We start from the raw sequence: 17,431 nt of genomic DNA, 5'->3' as shown, positions 1-17,431 counted from the left end.
CCCCCGTCCCTGGGATTCTCCAGGCAAGAACACTGGAGTGGGTTGCCATTTCCTTCTCCAGTGCACGAAAGTGAAAAGTGAAAGTGAAGTCGTTCAGTCATGTCCGACTCTTAAGAGACCCCATGGACCGCAGCCTACCAGGCTCCTCCATCCATGGGATTTTCCAGGCAAGAATACTGGAGTGGGTTGCCATTGCCTTCTCTGCACTAAAACGTAGAAAATAAAAAAAAAATACTCAAGTGGAAAAAGGCTCCAAAATTACCATTTTAAAGCACAAGCTCTAATCAGATTTGAGAACTTACTGAAAGCGGACTTATTTAAGCTATTGACAGGGATTATTGTTTTGGTGCCAGGGTTTTAAATTGAGGGATAAAATTAAAAGGGGCCAAAGATGAGGGTTGTTATTTCAATCTGAAACTAGTATTCCATGGTGGGGAACCCCCTGGATTTGAGTGTCTGGGGGTTGATTACTGCACTTGGAGTCGTCCCTGGACACATTTCCAGATGGTTCTGAGGAGGGTCAAAATGTGCATGCTTTGCAGCATTTGTGGACTTGCACCACAGCTGCTCAGCGATTAGTCTGAGGCCCATCCTTGGCAGGAAATGGTAAAGGAATCAGCAGGAAGCCAAGAACAAGGGAAGGGAAACTCCTCCCTCCTGTCAAAGAACAGGCCAGAGGGAGGATGAAAATGGAAAGTGGGCATTGCTGGGTTAGACACGCTGGGATGGACAGTGTGTGTTTCAAGGGCAAGAGTGTGTGATGAACTGTTGTGTTTATTATGTGACTTTATTATGGAGCCTGTACTTCATGTTCCTCAGGCTTCAGTCAGCATATGATCCCCAGGATACAGGGGAGATGCTATTCTTTTACTTTGTTTTGTGTTTTCTGAGGTCCAGCAGCCCACTGACAGGACAACCTCCCCTTGTTTCTGATTTCTGGCTTATTCAAGGCCAGAGCACCTGAAAGTCAAGTTGAAAACTTTTACCAGGAGGAAAAAAAAAAACAAACCAGACTATAAATGGAATCAAATCATAGGAAATGCTCGGTGTGAAAGAGGAGAGGACCGCAAAATCATTTTTGTGTTTTACCCAGTTCTTCATAACCAAAAATCCTCACTAGATTCTTGAGGCAGAGCGAGAGGCTGGTGGTCCAGTGAGAGAAACTGAATCTGATAAGAAGAAACCAGTTATCTGAAATCCAACAACACTTTCTTGTGGATTAGAACTCAGCTTTGAAGTTTCACTTGCTATGCTTGGCTCTGTGAGTTATGCTACTCCTGATGAAAAATAAAATCAAGAATATTTTACATTGAAGGGCCTCAGTGGTGAAAAGGCAGCATCCAACTCCCTTATCTCATCAGCTGTGCGGTTGGCTAGCAAACTTGTGTTTAGATTGTTACCTGAAGAAAGAAAAAACAAAGTGCCCTGAATGCTGATTCTACTGTTTCAGTGGGAAACAGTTTCTAACAGGCAAGTGGCAAACAACAAAACTTTTGAGAAAGCAGACCTGGGGAGAGTTCACTGCAGTTTCATAATGGTATGAATAGTTATTTTGCTGCCTTTTTTCTTTTTTTTTTCGAAATCTTTCTGGGGTTGATGTGGATCTCTTTCTATTTGTTCAGGAAACTGTGACGTGTGTTCTGGGCAGGGTTTGAGGTTTTGGAACCTTTTCTAAAAGGGACAGAGAGCACCCGGCTACACTTCCCTGTTGTGAGGTTGGTGCACAGCTGGTGGAGCTGAAGCAAGTTGGTCACCATGCAGGTGTTCCTCCAGTGCACTAGGCTTGCTCTGGCTCTTGCCTTCATCCTGATTTCATCTTCAGTTCAAGGTAAGACCCACTAATCTTGTCACCTTATAATCTTCTTGTATGCCCCAGGGTCCACACAAATGATTATATTCACTCTAAGGTATAGAATATAGTATATTATGGGAAAGTAGGCCAAGAAAAAAAAAAAAAAGAATTTGGGGTAGCTGAACTCTTTAGAGTGAAGTTGGTTAAGTTTGCTACCAAAAAAAAAAAAAAGTTAAACTCTGAGGCAGCTATGGCCTTGTAAGTTCTTAAAATGATTGAAATGTATTATTTTATTGTCAGGTGGAAATGGCTTACAAATTTCTAAAGCCTCAAGAAAGGAATAGAGAAAATGGTTTACGTCTAAGTGCCCACATCTATCCCAAGTTTTAATAATTAGTGATGTTATAATTATTTTGACACTGGGAAATGCTATTTTTAAAATCAGAGTAAATTTGCTTGCATTTTCTCTCCTCTTAAAAACCTGCTTCTTAGTGAAAATTCAATTATGTTTAGACACAGCTAATGAATACCCGCTCAGATTTTAAAGAAAGGCCAAAGAATTTTAGTAATTGTGTCATTGCTCAGAGAAACAGCATATTTGGAAAATTCTTGTTAGGTCTATCATTTAGGATTGTTTTAGTCAGAATGAAACAACTTAAAACCTTTAATGACTAAGAAAATGAAAATGATCAGTTTGTAAGAAAAACACAGTTTCTTCTCCTTTGGTAAATAAGGGATTATAGTCATGGCCTGATAAGTAGAAGGGAGAATTTATAGTAGAAAAACACTAAGTTCCTCCAAATCGTAAAGGAAATATTGAGTCATAGCGATGCACACATCTAGATACGTTTCTTCGAAGTGACTTCTAGTTGTCTTGTTTTTACTTCTGGTGGAAATGAAATTATATACATAACCTCAGATACATTCATTATATATTGGAAATTTATAAAAATCACTTTCTTCTTGTTATTAAAGAAAAACCAGCAAATGATGTTGATGAAACCTTTCCATTAATCTATTTATTTTTTTAAAGGATAAAACATTGTTGATTGTAAGGAACAGGCTTTACTCCAATCTTTCAAGGAAAACCTTCAGCCAATGAAATAATTCCCTAATGTGTTCTGACAAGATCCAGGCAGTCAAGTCCATGTTTGTAGAACAGACCGGAGGGACCTGTTGGTGTTGGGTCTACTCTAACCAGAGCTCGATGAATCTTTACATCTTCAAAATCTCCCAGAAATGTCACATTTCCCACTAAGATTCAATAGGGAAAACTAAAATTAAAACAAAAGTGTTCTTTATATAATAGGTATTTTCCAGAAAGTAGTGAAGAAACCGTTATAAAATTGTATAAAGCACTAGTATTTATGTCATCACTGGGTACATTTTGCTCCGTGTTGGGAAGGGAACCAAAAATAAGAGAATGAATAGACTGAAACACTAGGGAGTTTCCAAAGGAGAAGTGCAGTTGGTATTGGAATTAAGGGTTTGTGCCCACATTTGAATAAGAAGGGAAACAGACGCCCACCCACTGGCTCTGTGTGTGTGTGTGCACGCACGTGCGTGACATCAACTCAAGGCTGCAAAGAGGTCTCTATTTCATAATATTCTATGTGATGCCAGATATGATTCTGTAGCACTCTTTCCCCACTTAAAAATAATTTTTTTCCTTAACCCATTGATTTAACTGAATGATCAATTCCACTAGGCTTTTGGCTTGCTTTTACTGAAACGAAACATCTCAGGTTACTGTATTAATTTGCTAGGGCTGCCATAACAAAGTACCACAGGCTGGGTGGCTTAAACAACAGGAATTTATTTCCTTACAGTTCTGGAGACTAAAAGTCCGAGATCAAGGTGTTGGCTGGGTTAGTTTCATCCTGCAGCTTTTCTCCTCAGCTTGTAGATAGCCATCTTATCTCTGTCTCCACATGGTCCTTTGTGTGTTCCTGGTTTCCTCTTCTTATAAGGACAACAGCCATACTGGATTAGGGTTCATCCATGTAAACTCGTTATATCTCAACTATCTCTTTTAAGTCCCTATCTCCAAATACAGTCCTATTCTGAGGTACTAGGGGTCAGCACTTCAATACATTGAGTTGGAGTGACACAATTCAGCCCACATCAGTGACTATAAGTGAAGCTGAAATAAAAACATGCTATAAAAGCCTATCTACCAGTTGCAAAAGAGACGGAAGTTTGGCAAGATGTGGGAGACCCTGGAGAGGACAGATAGCTAATCAATTTAATGTAGAGCTTCAGGAGATTACTGATGAGGGCTGTGAATCTCAAATTCTTTTATTAACTCTCTTTTTCAAAGATGCCCATAAAGAAGGAAAATGGAAAGTCCATGAGCAGGTGTAGCCGGGGGGTCATTGCCAGACCCTATGTCCACTCTACATTGCCTCTGAGATCACAATAATAATATTGATTCCACCAGTGTTCACTGCTGTTCAGTTGTAAAGTGATTTAGCATCCACTCTCAGGTAAATGGTCATCACATTCCCTGTGAGGAGGAATTAATACCAATTTATAGAGAAGAAAACTGGATCTTACATTCATTATCTCATTTCCTCTTTACATCAACCTCTTTCAGAAAATGCATGAGACTTGCCCTAGGCCCATTACAACTAATTAATGGCAGAGCTGGTCACCTGATTTCAAGTTCAAATTAACTTTCTACTGTAATTTAGCTGTTTTCTAGGTGGAGTAGAGATTGTCTTTATTTAAAACAACCTTGCTTTGTCTACAGCTCTTATTACTAAAGCCTCTGAGTTGAGGGACAGAGAGGGAGAAATTGAAAGTAAACTTGGAACTTTTTATAGCTTGTCAAACCATACAAGGGTGAGGAATCTTGTGCAATTGATTGGCCAGTAGGAAGCAGCTCCAACTTAGATAGTGATGTCTATTTGGATGCCACTAAACAATGAATGAAAATGGTCTTTTTTCTCCCCTAACATGGCAATTTTAAAGTTTTTCTAACAAACCCACAGCAAATCTCCATTAAGAATAGGAAATTAGTAAACTGTGATGACGTTGGGGAAATATTGATACTACAATATAAAAAGATACAGAGAGATTACTGGGGTAAGTTATTTGCCCAGTGTCAGAGGTTTATTTTTATAAATGGTAATATTTATTCATAGAAAGGGTTTTGCTGAAGTAGAACTAGTAGACTGTGTATGTATGAAAGACAAAGACAGAGACACAGAGAGAAAGGACAGGAAGTGATTCTAAATAAAAAACATTCTTCTTCCTTGAGTCCACTACAGAATTAACCAGGAGACCTGTAAGTGGGATCTCTTAGGAAGATCATTTTTCTGTCCATGAGCATGTTTCCTCTTATTTTTTTAATTATGGTAATCACAAGACACTTCTCTCAAGCAAAAGAGAATCAAGATACTCCCACACATTGCAGGGCTGGAACTGTTGAATTTTCACATCCTGCCAACACTCTTGAATAAGTATATCAGGAACTTGGTATCTGTAACCACATTCTTTATTTTAAAGCAGATTTAAGATCCCCAGTCTATGTTAATCATTTTGTAATGTATAATAATGGAAGATCATTATGTTATGCATCTGAAACAAATATAGTGTTATAGGTCAGTTATACTTAAAAAAGAAACCCACCTCATATTATTTTATTTATATAAAATGTCCAATTTGGTAAAAAAAAACAGAGACATAAAGTAGATTGATTACTGGTTACTTCGGGATAAGACACATAAGATACAGGAGTTGGATAGCTAAAGGACAGAGGATTTCTCTGTGATGATAAAATTGTTTTAAATTTGTGCACATACCTATAAACATGCTAAAAAACAAAAAACACTGAAATTTACACATTAGAAGAGTGAATTGTGTGCCGGGTTAAATATGTTAAATACCAATAAAACTTTTTTAAATTAAAATAAATGAAGTAAAATCATCAGTCTCAAGTTGTTGTTGTTTAGTCGCTAAGCTGTGTCTGATCCTTTGCGACCACATGGACTGTAGTCTGCCAGGCTCCTCTGTCCATAGGATTTCCCAGGCAAGAATACTGGAGTGGGTAGTCATTTCCTTCTCCAGAGGATCTTTCTGACCCAGGGATCAAACCCATGTCTCCTGCATTGTAGAATTCTTTACTGCTGAACCACCGGGGAAGCCCCAATCTCAAATTAGATAAACATTTTTTGGGGGAAGATGGACTTCTACTATTGATTTCTTATAAATTTTGGAACATCTTTATTGAGCTAGAGTTCATATACCATACAATTCACCCATTTAAAGTGTACATCAATGGTTTTTTAGTGTATTCACAGATACGTGCAACCATCACCATAGTCAATTTTAGAACATTTTCATTACCCAAAAAAGGAAATCCCTCTTGGGGACTTCCCTGGCAGTCCAGTGGTTAAGACGCCACACTTCCAGCGCAGGGGGCATGGGTTTGATCAGGGAACTAAGGTCCCACGTGCTGACGTTGGAAAGAAATGTCTTGCCTTAAAGAGAATTTTCACATGCTCTCTCTCTCTCAAAAAGAGAAACTCGTTATAAATTTTGAAAGCTGAGATGCCAAACTCTAGAAAGAATTTGTATTTTAGTTTTCTAATTTATGAAAGTTGTGTTTTTTTATGCTAGTGAAAAGATACAGTCTTTCACTTGGATTCTTCTTCATAAACTATTAGTTTTACTTTTCTGTTTAACTTCCTGTCTATGTAAGCACTTTCTCGGTTTGATACTCGGTCATCAATGGCAGTAGAGGGGTATGTCTAGACCTGTTCTATCCAAAACGGTGGGCAGCAGCCTCTTGCGGCTACTAAGCACTTGAAATGTGTGAAATGTGGCAAGTCCAAACACACCTGGTGTAAGTGCAAAATGCACACCAGATTTAAAATCCTAGTGTGAAAAAAAGTGTAAAATATCCATTGATAACTTACATTGTTTATTGGATATATTGGTTTAAGTAAAATGTTTTAAAATTAAGGTCACATTTCTTTTTTTACTTTTTAAAATATGACTGTCCTAATATTGAAAATTTCATACATGTTCGGATGGTTCCTCTTGTTTCTATTGGACTGCACTGGTCAAGATGGCATAGGGTGTGAAGACATTGCCCTCTGCTGGAGGACATGTTGAATTTTCACCCGATTTCACATGATGAAGCTTCTAAGCAGCAATTCATTAGATGGCAAAGTTCTTCAAGAAAGAATCAGAGAGGGAGAAAGAGCTAAACTGTATTCAATACCTACTGCACACAAAGGCTTGTGATAGATGTGTCACATACTTCTATCTTGTTTAAACTGGAACTCTTTGAAAGTGAAAGCTGCTCATTCCTGTCCAACTCTTTGCGACCCCATAAACTATAGTCAGTCCATGGAATTCTCCAGGCCAGAATACTGGAGTGGGTAGCCTTTCCCTTCTCCAGGGGATCTTCCCAACCCAGGAATCAAACCTGAGTCTCCTGCACTGCAGGTGGATTATTTACCAGCTGAGCTATTTGGGAGACTATTATTCCTATTTTAAAGATGAGAAATTCAGAATCAGAAAGGTGCTCAGTGGTGGGACAGGAATTTAAATTTGGTTTATCTCTATCAGAGATAGGTCAATAGGTCATTGTCATCCTCTTCATCACAGAAACTAGCATTTAAAGAGCTCTGACAATGGCGCTAGGAACTATTCTAAGAACCTAATATTTGTATCTTATTATGAGATCTATTACTGTCCCCATTTTATGGATGAGGAAACTGAGGTCCAGGGAGGTTATAGTTATATAGCTAGTAAGGGTCAGCCATTGTGATGTCATCTGGCAACCTTACCTTCAGCCTCTAAGCCATGACAAAGCTAACCCATTCTGGATGACTAGTGTCCCAGACCAGAAATTTGTAAGCTATATTCAGGAACTATGGGGAAGAGTATGACAGAGTAGCAGTTCTAAAAAAAAAGAAAAAAATGAAGCAAGACAGAAAGAAAGAAGAAAAACAATGGGAGAACATTTACTTTCTACATTAGAGTTTTTGCTTTGTTTATATTTTAAAAGAATATTGTTTATTAGAGTAATTTAGAAAACAAAGTGAGAAAAAAAAATCACCAGAGCCTACCACTATAGCTATTTCTGTGTATTTCCTCCCATCCCCCATATCTATATATGTAGTTACATTAATAACTATTATGCATAGAATGGCATTCTACTATTTTTAACTCATTTTTTAATATAAATTTTCCTATGATGCTATGTAGTCTTTTCCATAGCTACTACTTTTTTTCCATTTGGTTAATATTCTCTCATAGTAATGCCTCAGAGTTAATCTCAGTGTTTTCTCTTGTTTTGATTAGTTATTTACTGTTTTCCTATTTTAAATAATACTAGGGTGAACAGCATCATGAATTATTTATATATTCCCCTTCATATATATGTATATCTTAATGAAACCTAACAAAGCTGTATTTATGAAATTAATCAGAAATATTAACTAGGACAAAGTTGAGTATAAATAGACATAATAGAGGTTCATAAGGAAAGAACATTTTGCAAAATTCTGTGGGTCTGCAGTCTTTTAGTAACAAAGCCCTTGGCCATCCCATTGAGATATAAAGTGAATTTGACCTTGGTAGAGGCTCCACTTTTCAACCTCTGATAGCTGAGAAGGGAAACAACTTGTGCATATTCTCTGAGAAATAGTGATACCCAGAAGGAAAGAAAACTCTAAAACTTATAGTCTCTAGGGGTTTGGCTAATGAGATTAGGAATAATTTTTTTTCTTTGTTTGCTACATTTTTCAGTTTTAAGGAGTACCTAACTAATCTCTCCACTTTTAGGAGAGAGTACTATAAAAGGTAGAGAGCCCTCTAGACCCAGAGTTAAAGTCAGAAAACTTTTGACAAGTAGCTGTATGAGTCCATTTACATAAAATCTAGAAAATGCAAACTAATTTATAATCACAGAAAGCAGACTAATGGTTGAGGGGGGCTTGGGGGAGTCAGGAGAAGGGAGGGAGAAGGGCAGGGTCACAGAGGGGCACAAGGAAACTCTGGGGGATGTTGGATATGTTTATACCCTTGATTGTGGTGATGGTTCCATGCTGTATCCACTTGTTGAAACATTAAATAGTACACTTTAAATATGCACAGCTTATTGAATGTCAAATCCACTTAATAAAGCTATTAAAAATAAAAATAATTAATTTTGAAAGATAATACATAGTATAACTCAAGAATCTAAAAGTTCAAAAGGATATGCAGTGAAAAGTCAGTGTTCTTCCTTCCACTCTCTTCTAGCCACCAGTTCTCTCCACTAAGATGATCAGTTTGTTGTCTATCTTTTAAGAGGTGTTCTGTGCACGTAAGCTTGTATGTAAATAAATTCCAAAAAACCACAACACACACAAATGGTAACACACAATGCATAGTGTTCTTTACTTTTTTTAACCTTGGAGGGAATGCCCTCGAAGTCCAGTATTTAAGACTCCATGCTTTAATTACCGAGGACATGTTCAAATCTCTGTTCGGGGAACTAAATTCTTGCAAGTCACATAGCATGGCCAAAAAATATATATATACGTATACACACACACACATACACATACATATACATATATGTACTATGTATACACACACACTTGGAGATTATTATATATCAGTACCCAGAGAATTGCCACATTATTTTAATAGCTGCATAGTATTGTACACTGCATCTTAACTCATTAACATCTGATTTTATAGTCTTTGGTACTGCAAAAAATTATTGCAGTGATTATCCACAACACTGTTCTTCATTTTATTTTGTTTTCTTAAATATGTGTTATCAGTTGCATCTCAATCTGTACAGAACAATAATGTACTGGGCTTTAAAACTCTTGCAGGAAGGGGGACCCCTTCCATGGCCTGAGAGTGGATTCTTGTCTAACACTCAGAAATATATTGTCCAAGAAGACACATGTACTGGGAAAGCAAGAGACTTTATTGGGACGGGACCCCCGGGCAGAGAGCAGCAGGGTAGGGCACCCAGGAGAACTGCTCTTCCATGTAATTTGCAGTCTCAGGTTTTTTGGTAATGGGGTTAGTTTTCAGGTTCTCTCTGGCTAGTTATTCTGACTCAGGGTCCTTCCTGGTAGCATGCACATCACTCAGCTAAGATGGATTCTAGTGAGGAGGATTCTGGGAGGTTTGTAGGACATATGGACTCTCATCTCCTCTTTCCTTTTGACCTTTCCTAAATGCTTCCAGGTGGTAGCTTGTTAGTCTGCATTCTTTACCAGGACCTCCTACTGTATGATAGATGACTCGAGCAAGTGGTTACGATTGTGCTTGGCCAGGACAAGGGAGCTTTAGTCTGTGGTGCCCCTAACAAAACCTCCTTTTCTGCTTTTCAGGAGTTTTAGATGTGCTCCTCCATGTTAGGTGACGATTAGCTGTACTTGTGTGAATCAAATGTACTTGAGGTGGGGAGGAGACGATCCTTTGGCAGGGTAGTGAAATATTTCTCACCACCAGGGCTCCATCCTTGCTAAACTGAGGAATGAAATTTATTTTGTAAATTAATAAGCAATCTCCTATATAACCTCCCAACACAAGATATGGAGCCTTTTATGTAGAAATTAAAAGAGGCTGTGAAAGCCCATCTTTGGTGAACAGAAGAGCCTTGACTTTTGAAATCTCTGACTAGATGTGAGGCCAAAGAAAGAGGTTAAGTTTTTAATCTGCTTTTCTTAATTTTATTTTAATGAAGAAAGCAGACCCATATAAATTTTATATTCTCAGACATTAACTAGGTTATCCAAGTTGAAAATATTAAAACCAGTGATTAAATTACATACTTTAAGAGAAAGCAATGGTTCTTAGACCATTTTTCTCAGAATTCTTGCTGCTGCTGCTGCTAAGTCACTTCAGTCATGTCCGACTCTGTGCGACCCCATAGACGGCAGCCCACTGGGCTCCCCTGTCCCTGGGATTCTCCAGGCAAGAACACTGGAGTGGGTTGCCATTTCCTTCTCCATAATCTGCTTTTAATTCTCAAGAATACCACATGACCCCAAAGAACTAGGATTCTGTAATATCTCAGGACTATTTGGTACATTTCTTAACCTTTCTGAACATAATTTGACTCATCTCTATCAGAAGAGGCAGACTTCGGGGTCAGATAGAAGGTTGGATTCTGGATGCTTAGTACCTGTGCAGCCTCAGTTTTCCTTTGTATAAAATGGAAATAATAGTACAGAGACAATAATAGTTAATATTATTAGGTGTTTATTTACTGTGTGCCTGGCACTATGTTAAGATCTTTACATGCATTTTCTCATTTAATTTTTGTGACCAGCTTATGAAAAAGAGACACTTTTAGTTCCTGAGTTTTCTGTTGGGTACTTGGGGAAGTGAAGGTTTCACAAGTCACCAGTAACAGAGGCAGCTAACTGCCAAAGCCTATTCTAATGTTAAACTCTAGGCTACTTTGCACAGGTGTAGTGTGAGAAGGATAAACTATGTATAAAGGGCTGGGAAACAGTGGGTGCTCCTGTTATATTAATGGTCATAAAACCTGTCCACACCTTACCTACCAAATTTAAAATCTATTTAATTAAAAATTTCTTAGGGGAAAAGTGATTAGAAGCTGTGTAAGAGATACTTATTGATCATGAGGTTTCCTTGTTTGGGCAGGTTCTCCTGTGCAGAGAGCCAGATACCAGTGGGTACGCTGCAATCCTGACAGTAATTCTGCAAACTGCATTGAAGAAAAGGGAAGAGTGTTTGATATACTTCCAGATGAATCCAGCAGAATCCCACCTCTAAGGTCTGACATTTTCTCGTAAGTGGACTTTCTTGATTTTACTTTTGTCAGCCTCTGTTGAGATCTTGGCATGGAGGCAGAAGGGTTGCCCAGAGTGTTTTCTTTAGGCTCTTGCTTCCACAGTTCAGTTTTTACTGCATAGTGCAGGGTAAAACTGTAGTGTATTTACTGGTATATGAGATGCACAAGAATACATGACTCACACTTTCGCAAGGTCTTTTTCTGGTGGCAGAAACAAAAATTGAATACTTTTCACCAATAGGTATTGAAAATAATTGAACATTATTTTATTAATGTAAATAGAGCACATTATATATTAAAATCCAGTAGGAGTCTATCATCTGAATGCATAAACAAAATGTGACATGTACATAAAGTGTAATATTATTTGACCATAAGAAAGAAGTACTGATAAATGCTGCAACATGGCTGAATCTGGAAAGCATTATGCAAAGTAAAGGAAACCAGACATAAAAAGCCACATATTATATGATTCCATCTATATGAAGTGTACAAAAATAGGCAAAACCCACAGAAAATAATTTTTGAGGGGTAATAAAAATGTTCTGTTTAGACAGTAGTGATAAAAAAAAGAAATTAGGGGAAGGAACAATAAGTGGCTGTGACTCATAAAAAAGAAAGCCATACCTCTTCTTGATCAAATAAAACCTGCCTTATACTTGCCAAAAGGATCCGATAGGAATTCATAAGTAACAAAAAATTGAATTGTATTAGAGCCCATTATTTCACTGAATATCAAAGTTACATGTGGCAAAGATATATTATGAAAAGAATTATCATAAAAGTTTTAATATTCAGGCTTAAATAGAAAATCACTCTCCTGGGACTTCCCTGGTGGCCCAGTAAAAATCCTCCTGCCAATGCAGGGGACATGGGTTCAATCCTTAGTCCAGGAACTGAGATCCCACATGCTGCAGAGCAACTAAGCCCGTCAGCCACAACTACTGAGCCCGTGTGCTCTAGAGCCTGTGCTTTGCAATATGAGAAGCCACTGAAGTGAGAAGCCTGCACACTGCAACTAGAGAATAGCCTGAGAGTAGTTTTCTGCTCACTGCCACTAGAGAAAGCCCACTCACAGCAACAAAGACCCAGCACGGCCAATAAAGAAATCTTTTTTAAAAAATGAAGTGGATCAATGATGAAAATAGCCAAATCTGAGCATCTGAAGATCTCCTAGTCTACTTGATGTATGATCTCTGTAGTTCTGAGAAGCAAAGAGTAATTTAAAATAAGGCGTGCATGTGTGTAAAAGTAACAATGGATAACTGAGGACTTACAGGTGAGTGAGTGAGAACTGGCTGCAGGTGTGTGTGTATAAAAGGCTGATCAGTTCTGAGCAATGACGAAAAGGTTTTACTACAGACCTTTATAACTATAAAGATTTCTACACTTGATCTGAGCTCTAAATTAAAGAAAAAAATAATAAAAGAAAATCACCCTTTTGAAAGCCACATAAGTCATTGTGCCCAAACCAGGTAAGCCTGTTATCACTTTGGGGATACCGGCAACCCCCTTCATCACTGAAATTATATCATCACCATCCTCAAAATACAAGTCTGCAACGCTGTGCTTCTGTTTTAATTCTCCGGCACAAAGGTTGAACCTGATGTTACAACTTCCTCCATTATTTTAAGTCATGGATTTCAATACTAATTCATTTAATCTAAAATATTAGAGGAATAACCTAAATCCTCCAAAACAGCTATTTTATACTATTTCTTCCCTCCTCAAATCTCCATAATCTTCCATACTCTTTGACATAAATTGTAGCAATATTTTTTTGGATCTGTGTCTTATGGCAAAGGAAACAAAAGCAAAAGTAAGCAAATGGGACCTAACTAAACATAAAAGGTTTTGCACAGCAAAGGAAACCATTGACAAAACAAAAAGATGACCTACTGAAATGGGAGAAAATATTTACAAGTGATATGACTGATAAGGGGTTAATATCTAAAATATACAAACAGCTCACATGACTCAACATCATAAAGCAAACGACCTGAAAAATGGGCAGAAGATCTGAATAGACATTTTCCCAAAGAAGAATGGGCAACATGAACATGAAAAGATGCTCAACATCACTAATCACCAGAGAAATGCAACTAAAACCCACGAAAAAATCACCTCACACCTGTCAGAATGGCTGTCATCGAAAAGACCACAATTAACAAATGTTGGTGAGGATGTAGGAAAAGAGAACTCTTGTACATTGTTAGTGGGAATGTAAATTGGTGCTATCACTGTAGAAAACTCAGAAAACTAGAAATGGAGTCACCATATAATCCTGCAATTGCATTCTTAGATATTTATCCAAAGGAAATGAAAACACTAATTTGAAAAGATATATGTACCCCAATGTTCACAGCAGCATTATTTATGATAGCCAAGATGCAGAAGCAACCTAAGTGCCCATCAACAAGATGAATGGATGAAGAAGATGTGATACACACACACACACACACGGACACATGCATTGGAATACTACTCAGCCATAAAAGTCCAAGAGATTTTTCCCATTTGTAACAACATGCATGGACTTGGAGGGTATTATGCTTAGTGAAATAAGCCAGAGAAAGACAAATACTGTATATTACTTATATGTGGAATCTAAAAAAATAAAACAAATTCATGAATATAACAAAAAAGAGATACACAGATGTAGAGCACAAACCAGTGGTTACCAATGGGGAGAGGAAAGTGGGGAGTGGCAAGGTAGGGGCAAGGGATTAAGAGGTACAAAATACTATGACTAAAACAATCTACAAAGATGTAGTATATACAACAGGGAATATGGTCAATGTTTTATAATAGCCATAAATAGAACATAACCTTTAAATAGTTTCTTAAAACATCTGTATAATCTTCCCTTTTCTCAGCCAGTAACTTTCCTTCCTGGTCTGAAACTCCTGTCACTATGGATGCACAGCCTCTCCTTCTGTGTCAGTCAGATGCATTTCTTCTTCCCCATCCCTGCTCTGTATTGGGTGGAGGGATGAGGGCTGATCCCTGTGATCTGCATTTCTCACACTTCTGGATCTGTGGCTGAGTTTGGCCATTGGGATGCCTGGAAGGGAGACTGCTCAGCATGGGTGGCAGGGAGAGAGAAATATGTTTCTTCTCATTCCTGCCTTGGTGGCACCTCTGGCAAGGCTAATATCTCATACATGACTTCAGCTTCCACCAGTGCTCTTGGTCCCTGGGCTTAGGTAGTACCACTTCCTCTACTGTCCTTCTAGCCCAGGGAGAGAAGTGTTTTCTTGCTGTTGCTCATCTCTGGAGTTCCTCACTGTTCTCTATTTGGCTTTCCTTCTTTTCCATCTCATGTGTAAGCAATTCCCTGTCTTAAATATTTAGATTAAGTTTCCTGATTGGACTCTGACTGTGGCAGCTTCCAAGGCCACCTTCCTTGTGCTGGGTATCTTATCTCATGCACCTTCTCCAGGACTTCAATTCTGCAGTCCACCCTCTGAAGCCAGCATTAGTCTGCAGACATTCTCTAGTATCACCTACTTTTAGGTAAAATCTTCTCTTTGATTCTGCTTCCTCTCCAGCTGTTGTCCTTTTCTCTGCTTACTGTCACCCCTCTCCTCTCCTCAACCCCTTCTGGTTCTACCTTCTACCCAGAGTGCTTGGTGGAAGCACTTACTTTTTTTCTTTTTCTTTTTCTTTTATTTTTTGGCTGCTTGGCATGTGGGATCCAAGTTACCCGACCAGATATCAAACCTGAGCTCTCAGCAGTGAAACCACTGGACCACCAGGGAATTCCCAATTTAAGTTCTTTTTTATTTTCCTTCACACTGGCAAAAATTCTGAGGGAATTTAAAGCTTTATAAACATTTAAACTGGGATTCCCTGGTGGCTCAGTCTGTAGAGAATCCACCTGTAATGCAGGAGACCTGGGTTTGATCCCTGGGTTGGGAAGATCCCCTGAGGGAGGGCATGGCAACCCACTCCAGTATTCTTGCCTGGAGAATCCCCATGAACAGAGGAGCCTGGTGGACTACAGTCCACAGAGTCACAAGGAGTTGGACATGACTAAGCGACTGAGCACATACAAACTGAAATGTTAACATGTTGGTATATATAATTCTTGACTTGTTACAAAGAATTACCTAAGAGTGAGCTTTGTTGAAGTACTGTGACATTATTAGAAGTTTTGTAGAAGTTTTAAATTAGGAAAAATATCATCTATCTATTGAGTGGGAGAAAGTGTAGAAATGGGAACTTTTCTGTTTAAAAAAAAAAAAAAAGAAATTCCAAATATAGGATTGCCATGTTAGTGATAGCATTTTGTATCCATCTGCAATGAGCAGATGTGGAACTGAAAAAGGCAATGAGTTAGTTACACTAAGTATATGCAAACATGTGGAAAGGCTGACTTATTTTTTTGTTTCAAAGCACTAAATAACTAGAAACTTTTAACTTCTAATTTCAGCAACTGAGTCACTATTACTTTCTTACCTTAAAAAATGTTTCATGATTATCTTTTTATGTCTCAAACTTTAATGGTTTTTTCCCCCCTTTTTTCTGTCTTACTTCAGACTGGAGAATTCCAGGGATTTGAATGAAGTCTTCCCTCTTTCTGAGGACGTCTCAGGATCAGGTTCTGGAGCAGGATCTGGAAATGGCTTCCTAAATGAAATAGAACAGGAATACCAACCAGTAGAAGAAAATGATGCTTTTTATTACAACTTTAGATCTAAGGAGGGAAATGCGCCCTCATACAACCAGGACTTGGGGCAGGATGGACCAGAAGAAGATTTTACTATATAAAAGAGAGGGTTTCCCATCTTCACACCAGACAATGTATTTAATTTGTAATTAAATACAATGTAATTAATTTGAGGACAAAAAGCTTTTTAGAAAATTTAAAACGTCTGAAAAGGAAGTTTAAGTTTTATAATCTTTTTTCCTCATGGATTCTTAAAGCCTCCTTTATCTATCCTGCTGTCCTGGAAAATACCTGCATTTCTTATGTATCATATTCAACTATATCACTACGAAATTAGCTAGACTCTCCATATCTATAAAATTGCTTTAAAGAATAAATTACACTGTTTTTAAAAAATTTAGTTTGAGAAACAAATTGAGAGGCACTGTTTCATATCTAAGTCTTCATGAAGCTGACTCTGATTATGAAATCTAGACATGCCTCTTTTTTGTGACAAAACACAGATGCAACATACCATGAATGTATAGAGGAGGTATGTAACATATTTTACAGTATGAAGTTAACTGTTCTAATATCGGCATCAAATGTGTTTGCGAGCTAGTGGACATTGTTTGCTTAGAAGCGTGATTGCTGCCACATTTAGAAACTTAGTGCCTAAATTAAAGCACAGTTGTGCTCTCTGTAGGTCATGCTGTGTTACCTTTCCTCCTGGATATCTATGTATTTGCAAACAGTCTATTAAAGCAGAAGTATTATCAAAGAGTTACGCTGTCTGGGCTCTCTTTTGTTCATGAAAGGATTATTTTTGTTTAAATGTTTCTAGATTCTCATCAAGTGTAAAGTTACTTTACAGTGAGACCAAATTTTATAGCTATAATCAAATCCTATTAACTAGCAGATGAAGAAAACAATCATTATACAGAAAGAGGGTTATTCTTGTCCAAACACTTCCTCTTCTTGAAGGCTATACTGTACCCATCCCTGTTCCCCCTAGTTTTTAAAAGTCTCTCATGGATCCTGCATTATCTAGATCCCCTCTTCAGAACTGATACCTTATTGAAATTAACCTCTGTGGAAGCGATGCACCTTGTCTAAGGCCACACTGCTTCCCACAGCAGCCTTCACCCAATGCCTGGTCCAGGTGGGCATATGGATACCATATTCCTCCCCTGAACTTGGA

The 17,431-nt window shown here is 38.0% G+C and overlaps 1 protein-coding gene and 2 non-coding genes across 4 annotated transcripts; all 3 read left to right on the top strand.

Annotated features, from left to right (window-relative positions):
• Positions 1–1,699: 1,699 nt before the first annotated feature.
• SRGN (serglycin) lies at positions 1,700–16,983 on the top strand. Of its 2 annotated transcripts, none has more exons than XM_068982578.1 (3): positions 1,700–1,828; positions 11,429–11,561; positions 16,121–16,983. In XM_068982578.1, the coding sequence occupies exons 1-3, from the start codon at positions 1,756–1,758 to the stop codon at positions 16,350–16,352; spliced, it is 438 nt and encodes a 145-aa protein (XP_068838679.1). In that variant the 5' UTR covers positions 1,700–1,755; the 3' UTR covers positions 16,353–16,983. The 2 variants fall into 2 exon arrangements, with proteins under 2 accessions (XP_068838679.1, XP_068838678.1); XM_068982577.1 differs by having other exon boundaries at positions 11,429–11,576.
• LOC138088091 (small nucleolar RNA U2-19) lies at positions 12,710–12,789 on the top strand. The gene has a single exon (XR_011145677.1). It is a non-coding gene; the product is annotated as a small nucleolar RNA U2-19 (small nucleolar RNA).
• On the top strand, positions 12,914–12,983 carry LOC138088090 (small nucleolar RNA U2-30). The gene has a single exon (XR_011145676.1). It is a non-coding gene; the product is annotated as a small nucleolar RNA U2-30 (small nucleolar RNA).
• Positions 16,984–17,431: the final 448 nt, after the last annotated feature.

Source organism: Capricornis sumatraensis, chromosome 10, assembly GCF_032405125.1.
Source record: "Capricornis sumatraensis isolate serow.1 chromosome 10, serow.2, whole genome shotgun sequence".
In the NCBI taxonomy this organism is placed as follows: Eukaryota; Metazoa; Chordata; class Mammalia; order Artiodactyla; family Bovidae; genus Capricornis; species Capricornis sumatraensis.
This window is presented reverse-complemented; position numbering and strand designations above follow the sequence as displayed.